Source organism: Myodes glareolus, chromosome 4, assembly GCF_982192425.1.
Source record: "Myodes glareolus chromosome 4, mMyoGla1.1, whole genome shotgun sequence".
Classification (NCBI taxonomy): Eukaryota; Metazoa; Chordata; class Mammalia; order Rodentia; family Cricetidae; genus Myodes; species Myodes glareolus.
This window is the reverse complement of record NC_142029.1, coordinates 35,815,861-35,835,002: the sequence shown is the minus strand read 5'-3', so window position 1 is coordinate 35,835,002 and position 19,142 is coordinate 35,815,861. Positions and strand designations below refer to the sequence as shown.

Here is a 19,142-nt window from a genome sequence, read left to right as displayed (position 1 = left end):
TTCTATTAATCTGTGTATTGGCATGAGGTTGTTCCAGGTAATTCTCCATTAGCAGCTACATAGAGTTTCTTTGACTCCATCAACTCTCTCTATATGTCTCTGTTCAGTTTTCCCTCCTGACTTTGCTCTGCTAAGCCATTGGCGAAAACAGTTTTATTCATCAACCAATAAAAGCAACACATATACAGAAGGACATCCCATGTCATGTGACTTATCCTGTAGTCTTTCTTGGTATCTCTTTTCATGTCTGTAACCAATATTTTCATGTCTCCCCCAATAAAATCTGGTCTTCATTAATTTTGAAGAGAACCATAACTTTTGGTTTCTTGTGGAAACAAAGACATAACTTTTCCTCAAATGCAACATATTTTCTGACTTTCATTATGAAGTTAAGACATTCTTAAAATGTATAGGTTGGTTTAATTTAGCAGTTTCCATAATCTGATGTCTCTCAGCAGTTATTAATTTGTGTATCTTGGGATTTAAAAAAATTCAAAAGTCAACAATGCCCCGTATAGGATCCAGACACTCTATGTATTTCCCTTCTTTGTGTGGCTTATTCTTTTATATTATTTTATTCTTTCTTTAAAGACTTTATTATCATTTTAAGTTAATATATATTGTTATGATTGTTAGGCAGGAGGTATAGGTGGAACTTCTAGGCAGAGAGGGAGAAAGTAGGAGAATAAATCTAGATGCAAGCACGAGATACCAGTCAGTATGGAGGAAGCAGGATGGACAGCATGGACAGACAGGTATCTAGCCATGTGAGAAAATATAGATTTAAAAATATGGGTCAATTTAAGTTAAAGAAACTACATAGGAAGATGTCAAGATTAAGAAATGAATGTACCAACGCTAAAGGACTGTGGATACACACAGTTCTAGAGACTCGTACCAAGAGGGAGAAAAGGAGGTACAGAATGACAGGAGCACTGTGGAGGACACTGTTGAATGGCAATAAAATCTGGGTTCTGATCAAAAGGACTAGAACATCAAGAAGGGACCAAGACAGAAGCAGTTCATTACCCAGAGCCCTATGGACGTGGGAACTGCAGAGAAGACAAGATATAGAGAGGTTATTCTAACTTTGGCATGTCCATGCTTGTCAGTCTTCGAAGTAGACATCTTGACAATCTTACATGGCGGGCCTTTGAGCACCATAAAAGCATTCTTTTCTAATGCTGAGTACTGCATTGGGAAGGTAGCTGAGGCCCCTGCATCTCCTGTCTCAAAGTCTAAATCATCTGCCATTTTAAGAGGCTTTGATTCCAACTAAAACCAAGGAGGGAACTACGGTCAGTAAGGATGGAGGTTATCAAGACCACTAATCTATCCCATTCCTCTCTAAAGCATCACTCCACTTCCCCTTTATTCCATTACCCACGTAAATAAAGTCGAATTTCCTGCTTTGAAAAAAAAAATAAATATAAGCTAAGGCTTAGCTTTCATAATTAATAATAAGTATCGGCATCATTATTTCTGAGCTACCAGCCCAAAGAAAAGTCCATGGTGCTCAGTGTGGAACCAGATCTAGTATTCACCTAAATTTTTTAATATTAATAAAAATTTTGGAGTCAGAAATTGAGATAAATTCCTGATAAATCCAATGAATGTCAGAGGAGCAATTGCTGACTCTGCTCTCTACAGTTTTCCCATCTAAAAGTCCAAGAAGTCTCCTTTTCTCTCCCTGTCCCTCTCTATTTAGCTTCCAAGAACTCTATGACTAATCCCAGTCAGTCAGTGCCTGTAGTTTTACTGGAACAGCAGGGTGGCAGTGCAAACAATTCTGCTACAACTGTTTTATGCAACTGGGAATCTAGGATTCAGTTACTACATGTGCACATATATACAGAAATTAGAAATGTCTTTGCTAGGCAGTATGTATATATGAATATTTTATATAAACTTCCCCACCTGTAACAATTATTTATATTTGCACTATACTTTATATCAGTAGTCTTAGAGATTACATAAACACATAAACATGGATTGTTTAGATTGTTTCATTTATGGTAGAAATTCAGCAAACTATATGAAAACATAGAAATTATCTTTAAAGCTCCTGGACCCAATTGACCTAGGACCTGTTTCAAAAAATCCCATGAGAGGGTGATATGTAAGCATTGTCTACCCTTTCTCTCAATGTTTCAATGAGAAACAGAGACATCATTTCATAAAAGTTCATTCTGGGGAACTGATGAGTTTATTGGACTTCCCTACTGAGTATAGGTGAGAGCTTACTTAGAAGAAAATCGGCACTCAACCCCCAACCCCTGTACCTGGAAAAGCCTGATGCAGCAGGAAGGGGGGTGTCTGTGCAACGTTGGTGGAATCCCTGCCTTTGTGCTTTGGTCCACATGCAAATGGGATCAACTTTTTCAAGGGGCCTTGGTTGTCTTAAGCTGGCCATTGCTTGTCCCCGAGGCCAGTCATTTGCGGCAGGGTCTTTCTCTTTTGGTAGATAAATGACATTTCATGTCATTTGGATAAAGGTCACTCTATACCGTTCACCTAAATAATGCCATAGTGAAGAAGAAAACTATAATACCAAATTTTTAGAAGTCAATGATGACATTTTTGTTGTAAAACACATAAACATGGAAAATACAAAAGAATGTCAGCAAAATCAATGTTCTCAAGGAACAAAGCAAATGTGCTAACTAATTAATCATTGTTATTATTTGTAGATGGGGCACCCTGAGAGGAGCACAAGGGAAGAAAGAAAAGTATTGGGTATGTAAGGCCTTCCAGTAGAATTCTGACTGTGATGTGAAAACTGGTCCCTCTTTCCCCAGGTTCATATTATGTAATCACAGCCTACAATGTTTTCCACACATTGGAGTTTTCTTCAGCACAAAACTAATTATAACAGTTCATACTGTAATAATTGTTTTCTTCAAGTCCAGTGCTTTCAAGATGTAAAAGAAGAATTTGATTTTATTTCTTTCAAATTGAGAATCAACAGGACAACTATTTGTTCTTTTATCATCTAGATTGAATTAATGCTTGTACTTCATTCATTTTTGAATGCATATCAGCAAACTTGAGGCTTTTCCTATATTAATATTATGCCTAACTACTATGTAGTATAATATATTGTATATATACATACCTTATAGAAGTTCAAAGTATTTTTTGCCTTTTTTTTGCCAATTATAAAACACACATATGTCTTCACTGGGAAAGTGTTAGCATTTAGTCTCAAAAGTAACATGGACCTTTACCAGGTATGTTGGTGAATGTCTATTATCTCAGCACCTAGATAGCTAGGACAGTAACAAAAGTTCATGGTATCCTTGGATACAGAGAGAATTAAAAATCCAGCTCAGGTTACAAGAGACCCTGTCAAAAAAAAAAAAAAACTACTTCCAAAATAACATACTCTAATAAGATACAGGTAAGGTTGGAACATATTGATAAAAATAGTCAATTAGTTTTATAATAAATACAGCTAATTATCCTGAGCTTATTTTTAAGTTTTAAAGATTACGTTGTTATTTATTTATTTTGTGGGTGTGTGCTTATATGTATGCGAATGAATCATTCACATCAAGTAAATGACTTTCAGAGGACAATTTGCAGAAGAAAAATTTCTCATTCAACTATGTTGGCTGCAGAGGCCAAACTCACTCAGATTATCAGGCTTATCAGCAAGTGGCTTTACCTACAGAAGCAACACACACACACACACACACACACACACACACGAGACAGACAGAGACAGAGAGAGAGAGAGAGAGAGAGAGAGAGAGAGAGAGAGATTTAGTCACTTTTTTGTTTTTGTGATAAATCACTGTATCCAAAGCAACACACATAAGGAAAACATTTAATTATGGTCTCAAAGTTACAGTCCATGACTTTCATGGTGTTGAGCATGGTAGCAGATGTCAAGCTGAAGTAGTGGCTGAGAGGTCACATCTTGAGACACAACTACAAAGCAGGGAGAGTGACTGGGAATAGTTCAAGTCTTTTGACTCCTCAAAGCCCATTCCCAAGGACACACCTCATTAAATATGGCTATACTTGCTAATCCTTCTCAAACAGTTCCAACAACATATGAGCATATGGGGCCATTTTTATTTAAACCACTATCCTTTGGTTCCCATAGTTTATAGACAAATTATAACACACACACACACACACACACACACACACAATGCATTTAGTCCAAATTCAATATTCTACATTGTCTTTCACAGTCTCAACACAATATAAGTTCAAAGTCTCTTCTGAGACTTAAAGAACTCTTTTAACTGTAACTCTATAAAATCGAAAAAGCAAATTATATCCTTCTAACATATAATGACAGAGAATATGCCATTCTGAAGTGGAGGACATAATGAAGAAATATTGGGTCAAAGCAAGACGAAACCCAGCAGGGAAAAACTCCAAATTCTGTAGCTCCATGCCATATCAAAGGACTTAGATCATTCTACCCTTGCAGTTTTACTGGACTGGTTCCACTTCTTGTCTGAAATTTTCCATGGCAGATGTCTCAAGGACCTGACATCTACAACATATTGGATTCTCCAATCAACCCAGTTTATACTTTCAATACCACTGATAGCCTCCATGGAAGGACTCCCCTGCCACGAACCTGACCTCAGAAGTTCTCTTTTATGGTTAAGGAAGATTGCATGTGTCTTTCATGATGCTTATGCCAGAACATGTTGACAACAAAGTCAAATTTGACTGCATTCTTGGAATGGACCTTGGACCTCTTGAATCACATTTGAATATGCTTCCCTCTGTTGTTGTTTCTTAGGTGCAGAAAAATTTTCATATCTTTCCTTTGTACAACTTGGAAGCTTAGCTGGATGGGTGCTTGCCTTGAGGACACCCCACCTTTCACTCCACTTTGGAACAGGCCTTTCTTTAATTTTCTCATCTCTTTCAGCATGTGCATTGACTCTAACATTAAATTTCCTGGTGCTGGAGCTCTTTTCTTTCCTTACATTAATCTCTCTCTCTCTCTCTCTCTCTCTCACACACACACACACACTATATATATATATATATATATATATATATATATATATATATATATATATATAGGCATGATTTCTCTTTTTCATTGTAGACTTGTATAAGGGTAATTACTAATAACCATGCAACAGAGTTAATATTAGGCACTCTTGAGATATCCTCCACCAAGAAAATTAGATCCACATTTCAATTTAGCCTCAGGTCAAAATATTGCAAGACTGGTCTCTAGTCCAGTTGCTTCCCTACTGAAGCCTTTTAACTGAAATTCTATAGTCTACATTGCAGTCCCCGATAGCAACTTGTATCTCACTTACTTTTCTATTGCTGTGAAAAAAAAAATCCATGGCCAAAACAACTTATAAAAGAAAATATTTAATTTGGGGGCTTACAGTTTCAATAGGTTAGAGTCCATGATGGCAGGACAAAGGTAAGCAGCAAGAAAGCCTGACAATTTACATCTTGATCCACAAGTCCAAGCTGTAGGCAGAGCGAAAGAGAGAGAGAGAGAGAGAGAGAGAGAGAGAGAGAGAGAGAGCGCTCTAGACTTAAAATGGAACAATACTTTAGAAACTAAAACCCAACCCCAGCATCGCACCTCATCCAACAAGGCCACACCTCCTAACTTACCCCAAATTATTCCAGCAACTAAGTATTCAAATAAATGAGCCTATGGGGGTCAATCTCATATAAACCTCCAGACCAAAGACAGTTCTAGAAATAAAAAATCTATACCTCAGAATCTAAATCTAAATGGGCAGATTAGAGTGAATACAACATATAAATCATTGTTGGGATTTGCACTGGAAGAATTTTTTATAAACTTCCTCTAAAATGATATTATTGTCATATAGTTTAAAACACTGTGGAAGATGTTATTTTAATATTTGCAGTTAAGCTCCTATGTTGAGATTCTTATTGAATGAATTTATTTTATAATATATAATATTTCATAGTAATATAATGTTTCGATAAAGTCATGTTTTGGTGTAGTTAATTCATAACAATTACTAACATATAACATTGAATAGTTATTTGCTGAATGGTTATGAGGAAATATACACTGGAAAAAATATGAAATCCTCTCATCTTCTTTTTAATCTTTCCAACTGAGAGTCTATAAGTGGCATGCATATGGATGCATGCAAAAATACATATGCCAACATGTATGCATAAATATATATATATATATATATATATATGTACACACATATATACTCTCAGATTTTTACTATATGTATTCTGTGTGTGTTTGTGTGTTTGTGTGTGTGTGTGCTCATGTGAAGGTATGGAGGTCTAAGGACAACCTAAGTGTTGTCCCTTTGTTGCTTCTCTGTGGAGGGGTGAATATCACTCACTGGAATGGAACGTGCCAATAAGCAATAGGCTCCAGGGAGCCACTTATGTTCCCTTTGCTAACACTGGAATTGTATGTGTGCACTACTACATCGGGTTTTATAATACGGGTTCTGAGGATTGAAGTGACTAAGAGCAGAGAATTTCTCCAGTTACTTTCAGGAGAAAAGCAGTTTTACTCTTTCCTGAAGAACAAGGGAAAATAAAACATCATTTATTACCTCGCCCTGGCCTTTGACAATATGAATACATCTTTTCAAGGCTTGCACAAACACCAGATAATGTTCTCTAATACTAGGCTTTGTATCTTCTGGCATGTAAATATTGGGGGAGATAATATTATGTCCTCGGGGACTAATTCAGGACCTTGTCTGAGCAATCACTTTGGCTCAGGAGGAATAAGAGAAGCTGTATTGCCCATGTATATTGAATCAATTAACTAGGCAGATGACTACAGATTTAATCCCCATAGTATGTGAAAAGTAAGTGTTTCTAAAAGTAAAGACAACCATTCCTTTTCATTTTATTATACCCTTTTTTGGTTTATCAAGGTTCTTGGATATTTATTTTTTTTTGCTTGACTTCACAACATACCCTGAAATACAAAACCTTCTGAAGGTTTATGTAATGTAGTTTTAAAATATTAACATCATAGTCCTTTTTTCTAATAGCAGTTGTTGGGTGTTTTTCATTGTTGGGTAAAGTGTAGTAGATATCAACAATTCAGAAATAAAGCTAAATAAGAGCAACAATACAATTCTTTTATTTTTTTCCATTTTTTATTTAAAATAAATTCTTTTCCTATACAGTACACCACAACCACAGTTTCCCTTCCCTCCCCTACAAGTAAATCCCCTCCCCACTCTTCCTCTGTTTCCTCTTCACAAAATCAGACTTCCTAGAAACAACAGTCAAGCAGGATACAGTGAAGCAAGGCGAAAGTCTTCACACCCAGCCTGGAAAGGACAACCCGAAAGGAGGAAAGCAATCTCAGGCGCAGGCAGAAATGTAGAGACACACCCAGTCCCACTGCTAGGAGTTCCACAAAAACACCAAAAGGAAAAAAAAAAACAGACCTAACATATACGTAGAGGACCCACTATAAATTTTAAACATATTTTATTTTTAAAATGAGAGTTGAATGAATCTCTGACGTTTTCCTGTGATCTGAGATTATTTGGTAGGTCTAGGCTCAGGGTGAGAACCGTTTTTGCAATGGGGAGAGAAAGCAATATTGAGAATGAGAAAGAACCTGGACTGGTCTAGAGGGATCAAAAGCTGGCATCTGCCCCCACCCATGAAATAATTACTAAGCACTGGAACAAAGTCATACGTCAAGGAAGCAGATGGAAAATCTGGACAAATTCTTCAGTGTTTCAGGATCCTTTGTGAGCCGATCATCTTGGAATGCTTTAAACCACATATGAATTGAGTTTAATAAAATTCTCGTCTCTGAGCAACTTAAGCTTTACAATGCTGAACTGATCAGTCCCTTAGCATATTCTCCTACATACAGAAAGGGGATGACTTGTGGAAAATAAACACAACACCAGTGCTTTCAATTGACATAATGTAGTGCATACTAAAAATTTACATGAATAAGGGAAATTACAACCAATTCTCAATAGCAGAAAGATTTTGATATAATTAACAAATGATACCTAGTACGTAGGTCTTAAAATAGTCACTATAAAACACTTAATACAGTATTGATGAATTACTCTGCAAGAAAATTGAAATTTTTTATTCATACAGAAGATTTTTAGTTCTGAGTTTCTTAATTTCTGAACAAATGGGGTTTCTTTTTTTTTAATTCCTGAGAAAATGAAATCTTTCTCAGAAAAGCCTTTCTTACATCTATGTCTTGTGAGATACTGCCTATATCTAGTGTTCTAGATATAGAACACTTCTTCTAGTGTTTTCAGGTTTCATATTGAACTCTTTGATCCATTGGAGTTAATTTGTATGCAGACTGATTGATACAGGTCTAATTTAATGCTTCTACATGTAGACACTGAGCTTTCACAACACCATTTATTGAAGATGCTCTTCTCTCCAGTGTATGTTTTCGACATCTTTGTCAACTATCAAGTGGTTGTAGTTATGTGTAGCAATGTTTAGATTTCTTATTTTGTTCCATTGGTCTACATATCTGTTTTGTGAGTCAATACCAGACTGTTTTTATTACTACCACTTTGTAATATGTCTTGAAATCAGGAATGCTAATTCCACCAACATTGAGTATTTTTCTAGGATCATTTCCGATATCTGGAGTCCTCTATGACTCCAAAGAAATTTTAGGACTTTTTTTATTCCTGTGAAGAATAAAATGAGGGCTGAGAGTGGAATTGTACTGAATGTGGAAATAGCTTTTGACAGAATGGTCATTTTTATAATATTAATTCTACTAATGCATGAGAAGTCTTCCCACTTTCTAGTGTTCGTTGTGAATATTAATTTAAGATGTGTTACGTTTGTTTATACTGTGAAATATTTGCTTAATGATGCAAAGTCGTGTTACATTTGTTTGATTAAATAAAATCAACCTGCGGTCAGGAAGCTGATTCAGCAAGTAGCTGACAGGAAGTGGTAGGGAGGAACTATGTGTTGCCAGGCTCCTTAAATGGGAGCAGAGCAGAAGAAGTGATGCGAGAAAAATGAGAGAAGGAAACCCCGGGGAAGCCACCAGCTTCACAGCAGTCATGGAATAAGAGTGAAGTAAGATATACAGAAGTAAGAAAAGGCGAAAGCTCAGAGGCAAAAGGTATATGGGAATAATTTAAGAAAAGCTGGGCTGGCTAGAAACAAGGCTGGACATTTATAATTAAGAATAAGCCTCTATGTTTGATTTATTTGGGAGCTGGATGATGGGTCCCCCAAAGAGCAAAGAACCAAAAGAACAAAAGATAGAAACAACCAACAAAGTGTTTTCCTCAATCTATTCAGAGATTTAAAGTTTTCACTATGAAGGTCTTTAATCTACTTCATTAGATTTACTCGTTTATATTTTATTTTCTCTTGAGCTATTGTGAAATAGGGGTGAGCCTGTGATGTCTTTCTCTTTGTATTTGCTGTTGATGTATAGAAAAGTTGCTAAATTTTGTAATTTGATCTTACATTCTGACAGTTTACTGAAGGGGTGGATTATGTCTACAAGTATTCTGATGGAATTTTGGTAGTCCCTTATGCATAACATATTATTTGCAAATAATGACAGCCTGACTTCTTTTACTACCTGTATTACTTTAATTTTTTCTCTTGTCTTATTTTTCTACCTAGTACTTTAAGCTTCATATTTAAATGGAGTGGATATAATAATTAATGATCAAAATTAAAGTTCAACAAAATTTACACACATTACAATATACAGAAGATAATTGAAGGAAATAAAAAAATCAAACAAATACAGAGCACGTGCAGAGAAAGGTAGAAGCAGTATATGATCATAAAGTTATATTCCTGTAAAGGAAAGAGAGAAAGACAACAGGGGAGAATTTGTATTTCACCCCATAATGACCAGTTTTCTAAAACATAAAAGATACCAACCCAAAGTTTAAGAAATCTCTGTAAACTCTAGTTAGGAGAAATCAAGATAACCATACAGAGGAATTCCATTAACAGCAAACAAAAGATAAAGAGAAAAATAGCATATTTTAAAATTATACATGTCCCTTAATAGTATATAATGAGAATAATCAAATGAAGAGGTGCCCAAAGATTTGAGAGAGTGAGGAGGAATATAGAATGATTTAGAGGGAAGAAATAGAAGGAAAAATTATGTAGTCATATTTTAACATAAAAATGTCAAAATTGACCTTAAGGCAAACCACTGAACAAACAAACCAGAAAGTGAAAAGCCACCAAATGACAATGTTGATAATTGGCTGAGTGAAATAAAGATGATAAAGGGTTTGTCATGATTTACCTAGCTCCCTAGAATCTTAAGTTACTGACAGCTTTCCTCAAAGTAGTAGTGAAATAACACATATCCAGACAAATTAAAACTGCAAGAATATAGTTTTGGAAATGGAAAGCTAAAGTTACAAAAATAAATGTTAATCTCTAACTCAGTGTCCTCATAAAAAAACCCACTAATATCTAAGTATGGAGGTAGAGTAGGAACATTGTTTGATGACCTTGTACTATAGATAATTTTTAGAAAGTTCACTAAAAATTTACCCAAATTTCCAGAATGCATGGCAAGTTCAATGAACACATAAGATTGAAATGATATAGAATATGCCAAGTGAGAAATGCTATGTATTTAAAGCATTATAAAGCTTAATATAAAATCATAAAAGAAATCTCAAATACAACTTTAAGATGTTGAAACGGTGACTCAATTAGCCAAGAAACTTATACTTAACAAAGAAATGAAAACTTACAAAGACAAGTCCCAAAATTAATACAAAAAAGAAAACACACATAAATTAAAGAAAATAATTAATTCTTGAAAAATAATTTCTGAAATACTAAAAAAGAAACAAGATAATCCACATTGAAAGTGAAGCTACAAAGCACTGAATGTGTACTAAGCAGTTGAAGAAGAGAAGAGAACATTATGAAAAGTTATGGCAATACATTGATACTTATCTAATATGAAATGTATACATTTCTGAGAAAAGAAAGCTTCAACAGGATTAAAGTAGAGAGCCTGAGCCCTTCTGTGTGACTACATCACAGCACACTCTCACAGAGAAACTGTGGGTGGGAAGTCTTGTCAATCTAGCCAAATGTTTAAACAATAAACAGAACCAGTGTTACATTAAAGTTTTTTATGGACTATACAAAAAGGAAAGTATCGTAAACCAGTATAACAATGCAAAAGCTTGAGGATCTCCTTTTTTTCTTCTACACGTATATCCACTTTTCACAGAACTGTTGATATACATGTAGAAGAAAAAAAGGAGACCCTCAAGTTTTGTATTGTTTCTTTTTTATATATTTTATTCATTTTACTTACCAACCACAGGTCCCTCTCCCTCCTCTCTTTCTTTCCTGCACCTCCCTGAAACCCACAAACCATCCACTCCTCAGAAAGGGTAAGGCCTCTCATGGAGAGTCAACAAAGCCTGGTACATTCAACTGAGACAGAACCAACCCCGCTCCCCCGCATCAAGACTGAGCAAGGCATCCCACTATGTGGAATGAGCTTCAAAAAGCCAGCTCATGCACTAGGTATAGATCCTGATTCAACTGGCAGGGGTCCCATAAGCATACCAGGCTACAAAACTGTTGCCTACATGCAGTGGGCCTGGTTTGGTCCCATGTAGGATCCCAAATGTCAATCTAAACTCCGTGAAATCCCTGAAGTTCCTTTCAAATGTCTTTATGGGTTTCCCATCATGATCTTGACTCCCCTTGCTCATTTAATCCCTTCTCCCTCTCTTTGACTTGACTCCCATAGCTCAGCCTGGCGCTTGGATGTGGATATTTATATTTGCTTCCATCAGTTACTAGTTGAAGGTTCTATGATGACAGTTTGGGTAGTCACCAATATGATTACAGGAGAAGGCCAGTTCAGTCACCCTCTCCACTATTGCTAGGGGGTCTTAGCTGGGGTCATCTTTGTGGATTTCTGAGAATTTCCCTAGCACCAGGTTTCTCTCTAACCCCATAATGGCTCCCTATATCAAGATAGCTCTTTTCTGGCTCTCCTACTTCATCCCTTCACCAATCGACCATCCTGTTCCCTCCCGTTGTCATCCCCCATCTGTAACACGGAGGGCTGGCACCACCCATCCCCTCCCTCTTCTCTACCACCTCTCTGCCCCTAGTTTACCGAGGAGATCTCATCTCTTCTCCTTTCCCAGGACGAACCATGTGTCCCTCTTAGGGTCCTCCTTGGTACCTAGTTTCTCTGTATTTGTGGATTGTGTTCTGGTTGTCCTTTGCTTCACATTTAGTATCCACTTACGAGTGAGTACATTCCATGTTTGCCTTTCTGGGTCTGGGTTACCTCACTCAGGATGATTTCTAGTTCCATCCATTTGCCTGAAAATTTCATGATGGTTTTTTTTTTTTTTTTTTTTTTTTTTTTACAGCCGAGTAATACTCTATTGCATAAATGTACATTTTCTTTATCCATTCTTTGCTGTAGGAGCATCTAGGTTGTTTCCGGGTTCTGGATATTATGAATAATGCTACTGTGAACTAAGTTGAGTAGGTGACCTTGTGGTATGTTTGAGCATCCTTTGGGTATATGCCCAAGAGTGGTATCGTTGGGTCTTGAGGTAGATTGATTCCCAATTTTCTGAGAAATTGTCATACTAATTTCTGAAGTGGCTGTGAAAGTTTGCACTCCATCCATACTGAAGAAGGGTTCCCCTTACTCCACACAGGTTGTCAATAGTGTTTTGTTTTGTTTTTTTTTATCTTAGCCACTCTGACAGGTGTAAGATGGTATCTCAGAGTCGTTTTGATTTGCATTTTTCTGAAGACTAAGAATGTTGAGAAATACCTTAAAATCTTTTGGCCATTTGAGATTCTTCTGTTGAGAATATTCTGTTTAGACCTATACTGCATTTTTTTTTAAATTGGAAGAGAAGACAGGGAATAATCAAACTGAGGGCTGAAATCAATAAAAGAGAACAATACAAAAAATCAATGAAACTTTTTTCTTTGAAAAAATCAACAAGATAGACATACCTGTATCCAAACTAAACAAAAGCAGAGAGATATTACCCAAATTAACAAAATCAGAAATGAAATAACAACAGACACTGAGGAAAATTGGAAAATTTAACAGAAATGAACAATTTTCTGCATTGGTACCACATATCAACATTAAATAAGACCAGATAAACTTCTTAAACAAAAAACAGAAGCAGTCATTAAAAGTCTCCCAATTAAAAAAAGCTCAAGACAAGATGGTTTCAGTGCAGAATTCTGCCAGAATTTCAAAAAATAACTAATACAATACCCCAAAACTAATACAAAATACTCCTAAATAGAATCAGAAGGAACATTGTCAAATTCCTTTTTGAGGTTACAGTTATCCTGATACCCTAACAACACAAAGATACAGCAAAGAAAGAGAATTATAGACCAATCTCCCTCATGAACATTGATACAAAAATGCTCAATAAAATTCTAGTAAACCAATTCCAAGAATACATCAGAAAAATCATCCTCTATGACCAAGCAAGCTTCATCGCAGAGATTCAGGGATGGTTCAACATACAAAAATCTGTCGATGTAGTTCATCTTATAAACAAACTGAAATTAAAAAAAAAACACCTGCTCATCTCATTAGATGCTCAAAAAGCCTTTGACAATATCCAACACCCCTTCATGATAAAGGTCTTGGAGACATTCGAGATAATCACCTTTAGTAATGTGACAGGATACAAGATTAACTCAAAAATCAGTTGTCCTACTAGATACAAATGATAAAAAGGCTGAGAAAGAAATCAGAGAAACATTTTCCTTTTCAATAGCCATAAATAAAATAAAATATCTTGGGGTAACTCTAATCAAACAAGTGAAAGACTTGTATGTCAAGAACTTTAAGTCTTTGAAGAAAGAAATTGAAGAAGATAACAGAAAATGGAAAAAAAAATCTCCCATGCTTTTGGATAGGTAGGATCAACATAATAATAAATGGCAACCCCACCAAAAGCAAATTACAGATTCAATGCAATCTCCATTAAAATCCAAACATAATTCTTCACAGACCTTGAAAGGACAATATTGAACTTTAAATGGAAAAAGAAAAAAAAATCAGGATAGCTAAAACAATCTTGTGCAGTAAAAGAACTTCTGGAGGCATCACCAACCCTTACTTCAAGACTTCAAGCTCCACTGTAGAGCCATAGTCATAAAAAGAGCTTGGTATTGGCATAAAAACAGACACATAGAGCAAAGGAATCAAATTGAAGGCCCTGATATTAATCCACACATCTATGAATACCTGATTCTTTTAGAAAAGAAGTCAAATCCATATAACAGGGCTAAAAAGCATCTTCAACAAATGGTACTGGTATAATTGGATGCCACCATGTAGAAGATTACAAATACATTCATATCTATTGCCATGCACAAAACTCAAGTCCAAGTGGATCAAAGACCTCAACATAAACCCAGGTACACTGAACCTGACTGAAGAGAAACCAGTAGTTAACCTTGAACACATTAGCACAGGAGACCACTTCCTAAATATAATACCAGCAGCACAGACTCTGAGAACAACAATCAATAAATGGAACCTCTTGAAACTGAAAGCTTCTGTAAGGCAAGGGACACACTAAATAAGACAAAACAGTAGCCTACAGAATGGGAAAAGATCTTCACCAACCCCACATCTGACAGGTGACTGATCTCCAAAACATATAAAGAACTCAAGAAACTAGACATCAAAATACAAAATAATCCAAACAAAAAATGGGGTAAGGATCTAAACAGAGAATTCTCAACAGAAGATTCTCATTTTTTATGTTTTCAATGTAGACATATTTCACTTTTTTGGTCAAATTCCTGGGATTTTGTTGTTGTTTGTGTGTTTGTTGTGTTTCAGGTACTGTGTATAGAAATATTTCTCTGATTGTTTTCTTAATGTGTTTGTAATTGGTATATAGAATGGAAATATTTGTGAGCTCCTAAGATATTCTGGTAAAGTATTAGAGTCTCAAAAAAGAATTATACCTCTTGTGTATATTAATTACATTTCTTATTATGAATTCTTCATATTTCTTTCCCTTCATTAAATGAAACCTAAGAAACTTCCATTGAAATGCTGATGGGTGTGATAATAATGAATGCCTACGCTTTGTTCTATAAGGATAAACGAAATGCTTTCCATACTTTAAAACTAACTTTGGTACTGGTATAGATTTTTTGAAGATATATTGTATAAGATTGTGAGAAGTTCATTTTATTTCTAATTTACTATCATGAATGGTCAAATTTAGCATATCCACCAAGATTCTTGCCCCCTTTGTGACAAAACTAGGGTTTGAATGGACTCTATGTGAATCGCTGCATTCCCAATCTTGTCATAGAGACCCCAAACATTCCTAAAGAGCTGCGAATCTTTTTCTGAATTGGATTTATGGAGAAGTTAGTTCTAAAGTCAGTGAAGGAATGCCTCAGTCAGAAGATAGAGAAACTTGACAGGAAAGTGAGGGCAAATACACAAAAGCAGAAGTGTCCTTCTTATGTATCCTTTCTTGAGAGTCTCACCAGAAGGTGGGTCTTAGATTTAGGGTGGGTCTTCCCACTTCTAATGATTCATTCCAGAAAATCCCTCACAGGTGTACCCAGCTGTTTGGGTTTTAGTAGATTCCAGATGTAGTCAGTTTGACAACTAAGATTAGCCATCACAACTTTCATTAGCATATGAATTTGCATTTGTTTGGCAAATTTTACCTGTCCTTCCCAGATTCAACAAAGATAAAATGACAAAATTTTGTATGAAAATAATCTTCAGATAGTCAGGTCAAAGTAGGTACAATGCTACAAATATAGTTTCACTATAAAAATAATGTTTCTAAAATATTTTCCATTTGAGATTAATTTTATTTAATTTTTCTGTTTTGGGGAATACATGTTTTACATTTATAAATTATTTTCCAATATGTTCATATATTGGAACTGGCTCCAAAATTTGAGACTTGGAATTTTGTTTGGCACCTAGTTGCAAAGACACACATTTTGTCTCTGTCTCATTTCCAGCTATTCAAAGTCCATTTCAACTTTAGGAGCCACACTGAATTTGTGATTTCAGATCCATGTTTGAGCGCGTTCCTTTCAGGTGTCAGGGATGATTGAAGAGGCAAAAAGCCAAATCTAAAATAAGAAGTTCTGATGATAATTGGCTGTTTTTTAAAACTGATGTTGTCATGACAATTTCTGAAGCTGAGGGAGTCGATTCTCATAGGAGAAAACCGTGGAAGCTGAATGCAATACCACATGCCTGGGGAATATCAGTGTAGATCACACCCAAGATCATTTTCTGTCTGAGACCCAGCACAGGGTGAATGGAAGCCAAGCGTGGCAGCTGTTGTTATGAAGTCTCTAATTCACGGAGCTGGTCTACTGCATTTAGTTGTGGTCAACTAATTCCCTCCATGTGCCTCTTCTGCCTTTATGACATTCTCGGCACACTCCATTAGCGCTTTGGCTTCACAATGTACTTACTCACTCAAGCTTTAGATCTGGGAGTTATTCTGGACCCATCCCAGCTCTCTAATCATCCCCAGAGTTTAAAAAGAAAAAGAATAAAGGAACAGCTTCTAATTCCTGCTGATTTTGCTTTTTTTTCACATACTTTATTTTCTCTGCCTTCATTAGATTATGTAACTAAAAGCAGGGATTCAGTCACCAGGCTTGGTGGTTCACATCTACTTTGCTAGTTCTAGGGAGGAAAGCCTTAGTGCAAGGACACTAATGAGCTTTAGTGAGTTTGAGGATGGTGTATACTCTATGATCAATTTAAGGTTTGCTGCCAGGTCGAGCTACCTAATAAGAATTTTAACAATTTAATTACTTCAATAAATTCCGTTACACGGCTTCATGCTTAGTGTTTATGGGTTTTGCTTGCTTCACTCTACTAGAGAATCTCTCTACATTGAGATTTTGGTCAATTTCTGCACAGCCTTCCCTAATCATTTCACATAGCCAGTCTACATTCTTTCTAAGCCAAGCTAATAAATATGATGCAGCTAGGGTGATCTCAATAGCACTCTATGAGCATATCCATCTTAGCACTTAACTTATGCTACTCATATTTCATTAGATTGGAACTCCCCTGAACACAGAATAATATATACCATTTGTTTTCGGCTTTCTGGTGTTTAACACAAGGATAGGTCATAACTCTCATGCCTCCGTGTCATACTTTCTTTTTCATTTGATATGACAAAATACCCAGACAAAAGACATTTAGGGAAGACTATTGACCGAGACTGCTTGTTCATTTCCCGGCTACCCCAGACTCCTGAAATAATCACACAGAAATATGTATTAATTGTAATACTGTTTGACCAATAGCTTAAGAGTATTTCTAGCTAGCTCTTATATCTTAAATAAGTCCATCTCTGTTAATCTGTGCATTGCCATGAGGTTGTAGCCTACCTACCAGCAAGGCTCCAGCATCTGTCTCCTCTGGCAGTAGCTACATGGCATCTCACTGGCTTTGCCTACTCTCTCTCCTTATTTTTTCCGGCCTGGATATTTTCTGGTAAGCCACTGACTGAAAGCAGGTTCTTTATTAACCAATGGCAATAAAACATATTCATAGTATACAGAGGAGAATACCACACCAGAAGAAAGGGTTTATTTCAGTTCTCATTTCTAGATTCCAGCGCATCAAAGTGGGGATTTCATATCACAAGCTGTCGAGGGAGCAGCTCACACTGAAACCATAGTCAGGAATAGAGAGGAAAGAATACCTACATGCTAGTTCTCAGTTTGCCTTTTTGTTTTTCTTATTTAGCCCAGGATTCAGCCCAGGAAATGGCAAAGCCTACATTCAGGAGTGGGTGTTTCTACCTCAGTTAATCAAATTAAGAAAATTTCTCATAGGCTTGTTCTTAAAATAACCCAATCTACAGAATTCCTCAGGGAGAATCCCATCTTGAGTGATTGTATAATATGTCAAGTCTACAATCCAAATGTACTACCACATTTGAAAACACATTAATTCTGGTTCTTGCCAGTGAATACGCATGAGGATATTAATGTGATATAAGTAATAGAACTCCTTGATCATTATTCAGAAAATGTTTAGGTGATTAATCATTACCATCTGTAAAAGTCAAAGGCAATTTAAATATATCTAGTATTTTCTCTGTTTTTATAGAAAGGATTAAAAACTATCAAAGTATAATACTCAACATTTTAATGCTTTTGTCTTTTCCTGCAGATTGCTGCCAATTCCTGGGGAAAGTCGTGGGGAGAGAATGGCTATTTTAGGATTCTTCGAGGAGTAAATGAGTCTGACATTGAAAAATTGATTATCGCAGCGTGGGGCCAACTGACAAGTTCAGATGATCCATAACTATCAAATTCCCATAAGGTCATGCATTTAGGAACTCGTTAAATTGAATTTTAGCAATGTAAGATTCTCTGCATCAATGAAAGGGTTGCATTTCTGTTGTGTGCATAGAACATTCCTTATTTTTCTTATTTCACTCCAAGATATAATCTTTTGTTCTCTTTACATTACTGAGTATATTAAAATACTAATAAAAGAAAGAGAGGTTACTTGCCTTTGAAGTTCCCCAGTGTTATTATTTTGCTCTCATGGTGGTGTTTTCTTTGGTTTTAATTGTTCACAGTGTGACAGGATTAGGTTTCGATTTCATATCGCTCCTTTACAGAAACTTTAGGAGCCCACTCTTGAGCTGAGGAGTCTGTCAGACGACAAAAAGCAAAGTCACTAGTGTCCCAGCTCTATAACTTTCTTTTCAACAAATAATGCTTTCTTAGTTTAAACATTGCTTGTGTCTTGCTGGAAGCAGAAGACACTAATTATCAACTATTCTCTCAATAAACTAATATTTTGTTTCCTTTTATTTTGTTTAAACTTTGCTTGTATTTTTATCCCAAAAGAAGAGTAACTCCATCTAAAAATGACCTTAGTATCGTGTATTGGTCTTTGAGATGGAGACAAGAGTAAGCAAAGAAAAACATAGAAGCTAAAAGAGAAGGATTGTCTTGACATAAATACACACCTATTTAGAGAAGCTAGTACACTATGCGTAATCTTAATCATAAAATTAGTTATCAGTTTGTGCATAGAAAACTAACATATTTATCCCTGAAAACAAAAACACTACAATGTCAAGAGTCACAAAGAA

The 19,142-nt window shown here is 35.9% G+C and overlaps 1 protein-coding gene across 2 annotated transcripts in view; it reads left to right on the top strand.

Annotated features, from left to right (window-relative positions):
* Nucleotides 1-18,558, top strand: part of Tinag (tubulointerstitial nephritis antigen) — a 101,282-nt gene extending 82,724 nt beyond the window's left edge. Inside the window, exons 10-11 of one of the 2 annotated variants that reach the window (XM_048423994.3) lie at nucleotides 2,691-2,736; nucleotides 18,206-18,558. In XM_048423994.3, coding sequence (XP_048279951.3) covers nucleotides 2,691-2,736; nucleotides 18,206-18,340 — 181 coding nt within the window. In that variant the 3' untranslated portion in view covers nucleotides 18,341-18,558. The remainder of the gene's footprint in view (nucleotides 1-2,690; nucleotides 2,737-18,205) is intronic. The other variant, XM_087905383.1, reaches the window with a different exon arrangement.
* The last annotated feature ends 584 nt before the right edge of the window (nucleotides 18,559-19,142 follow it).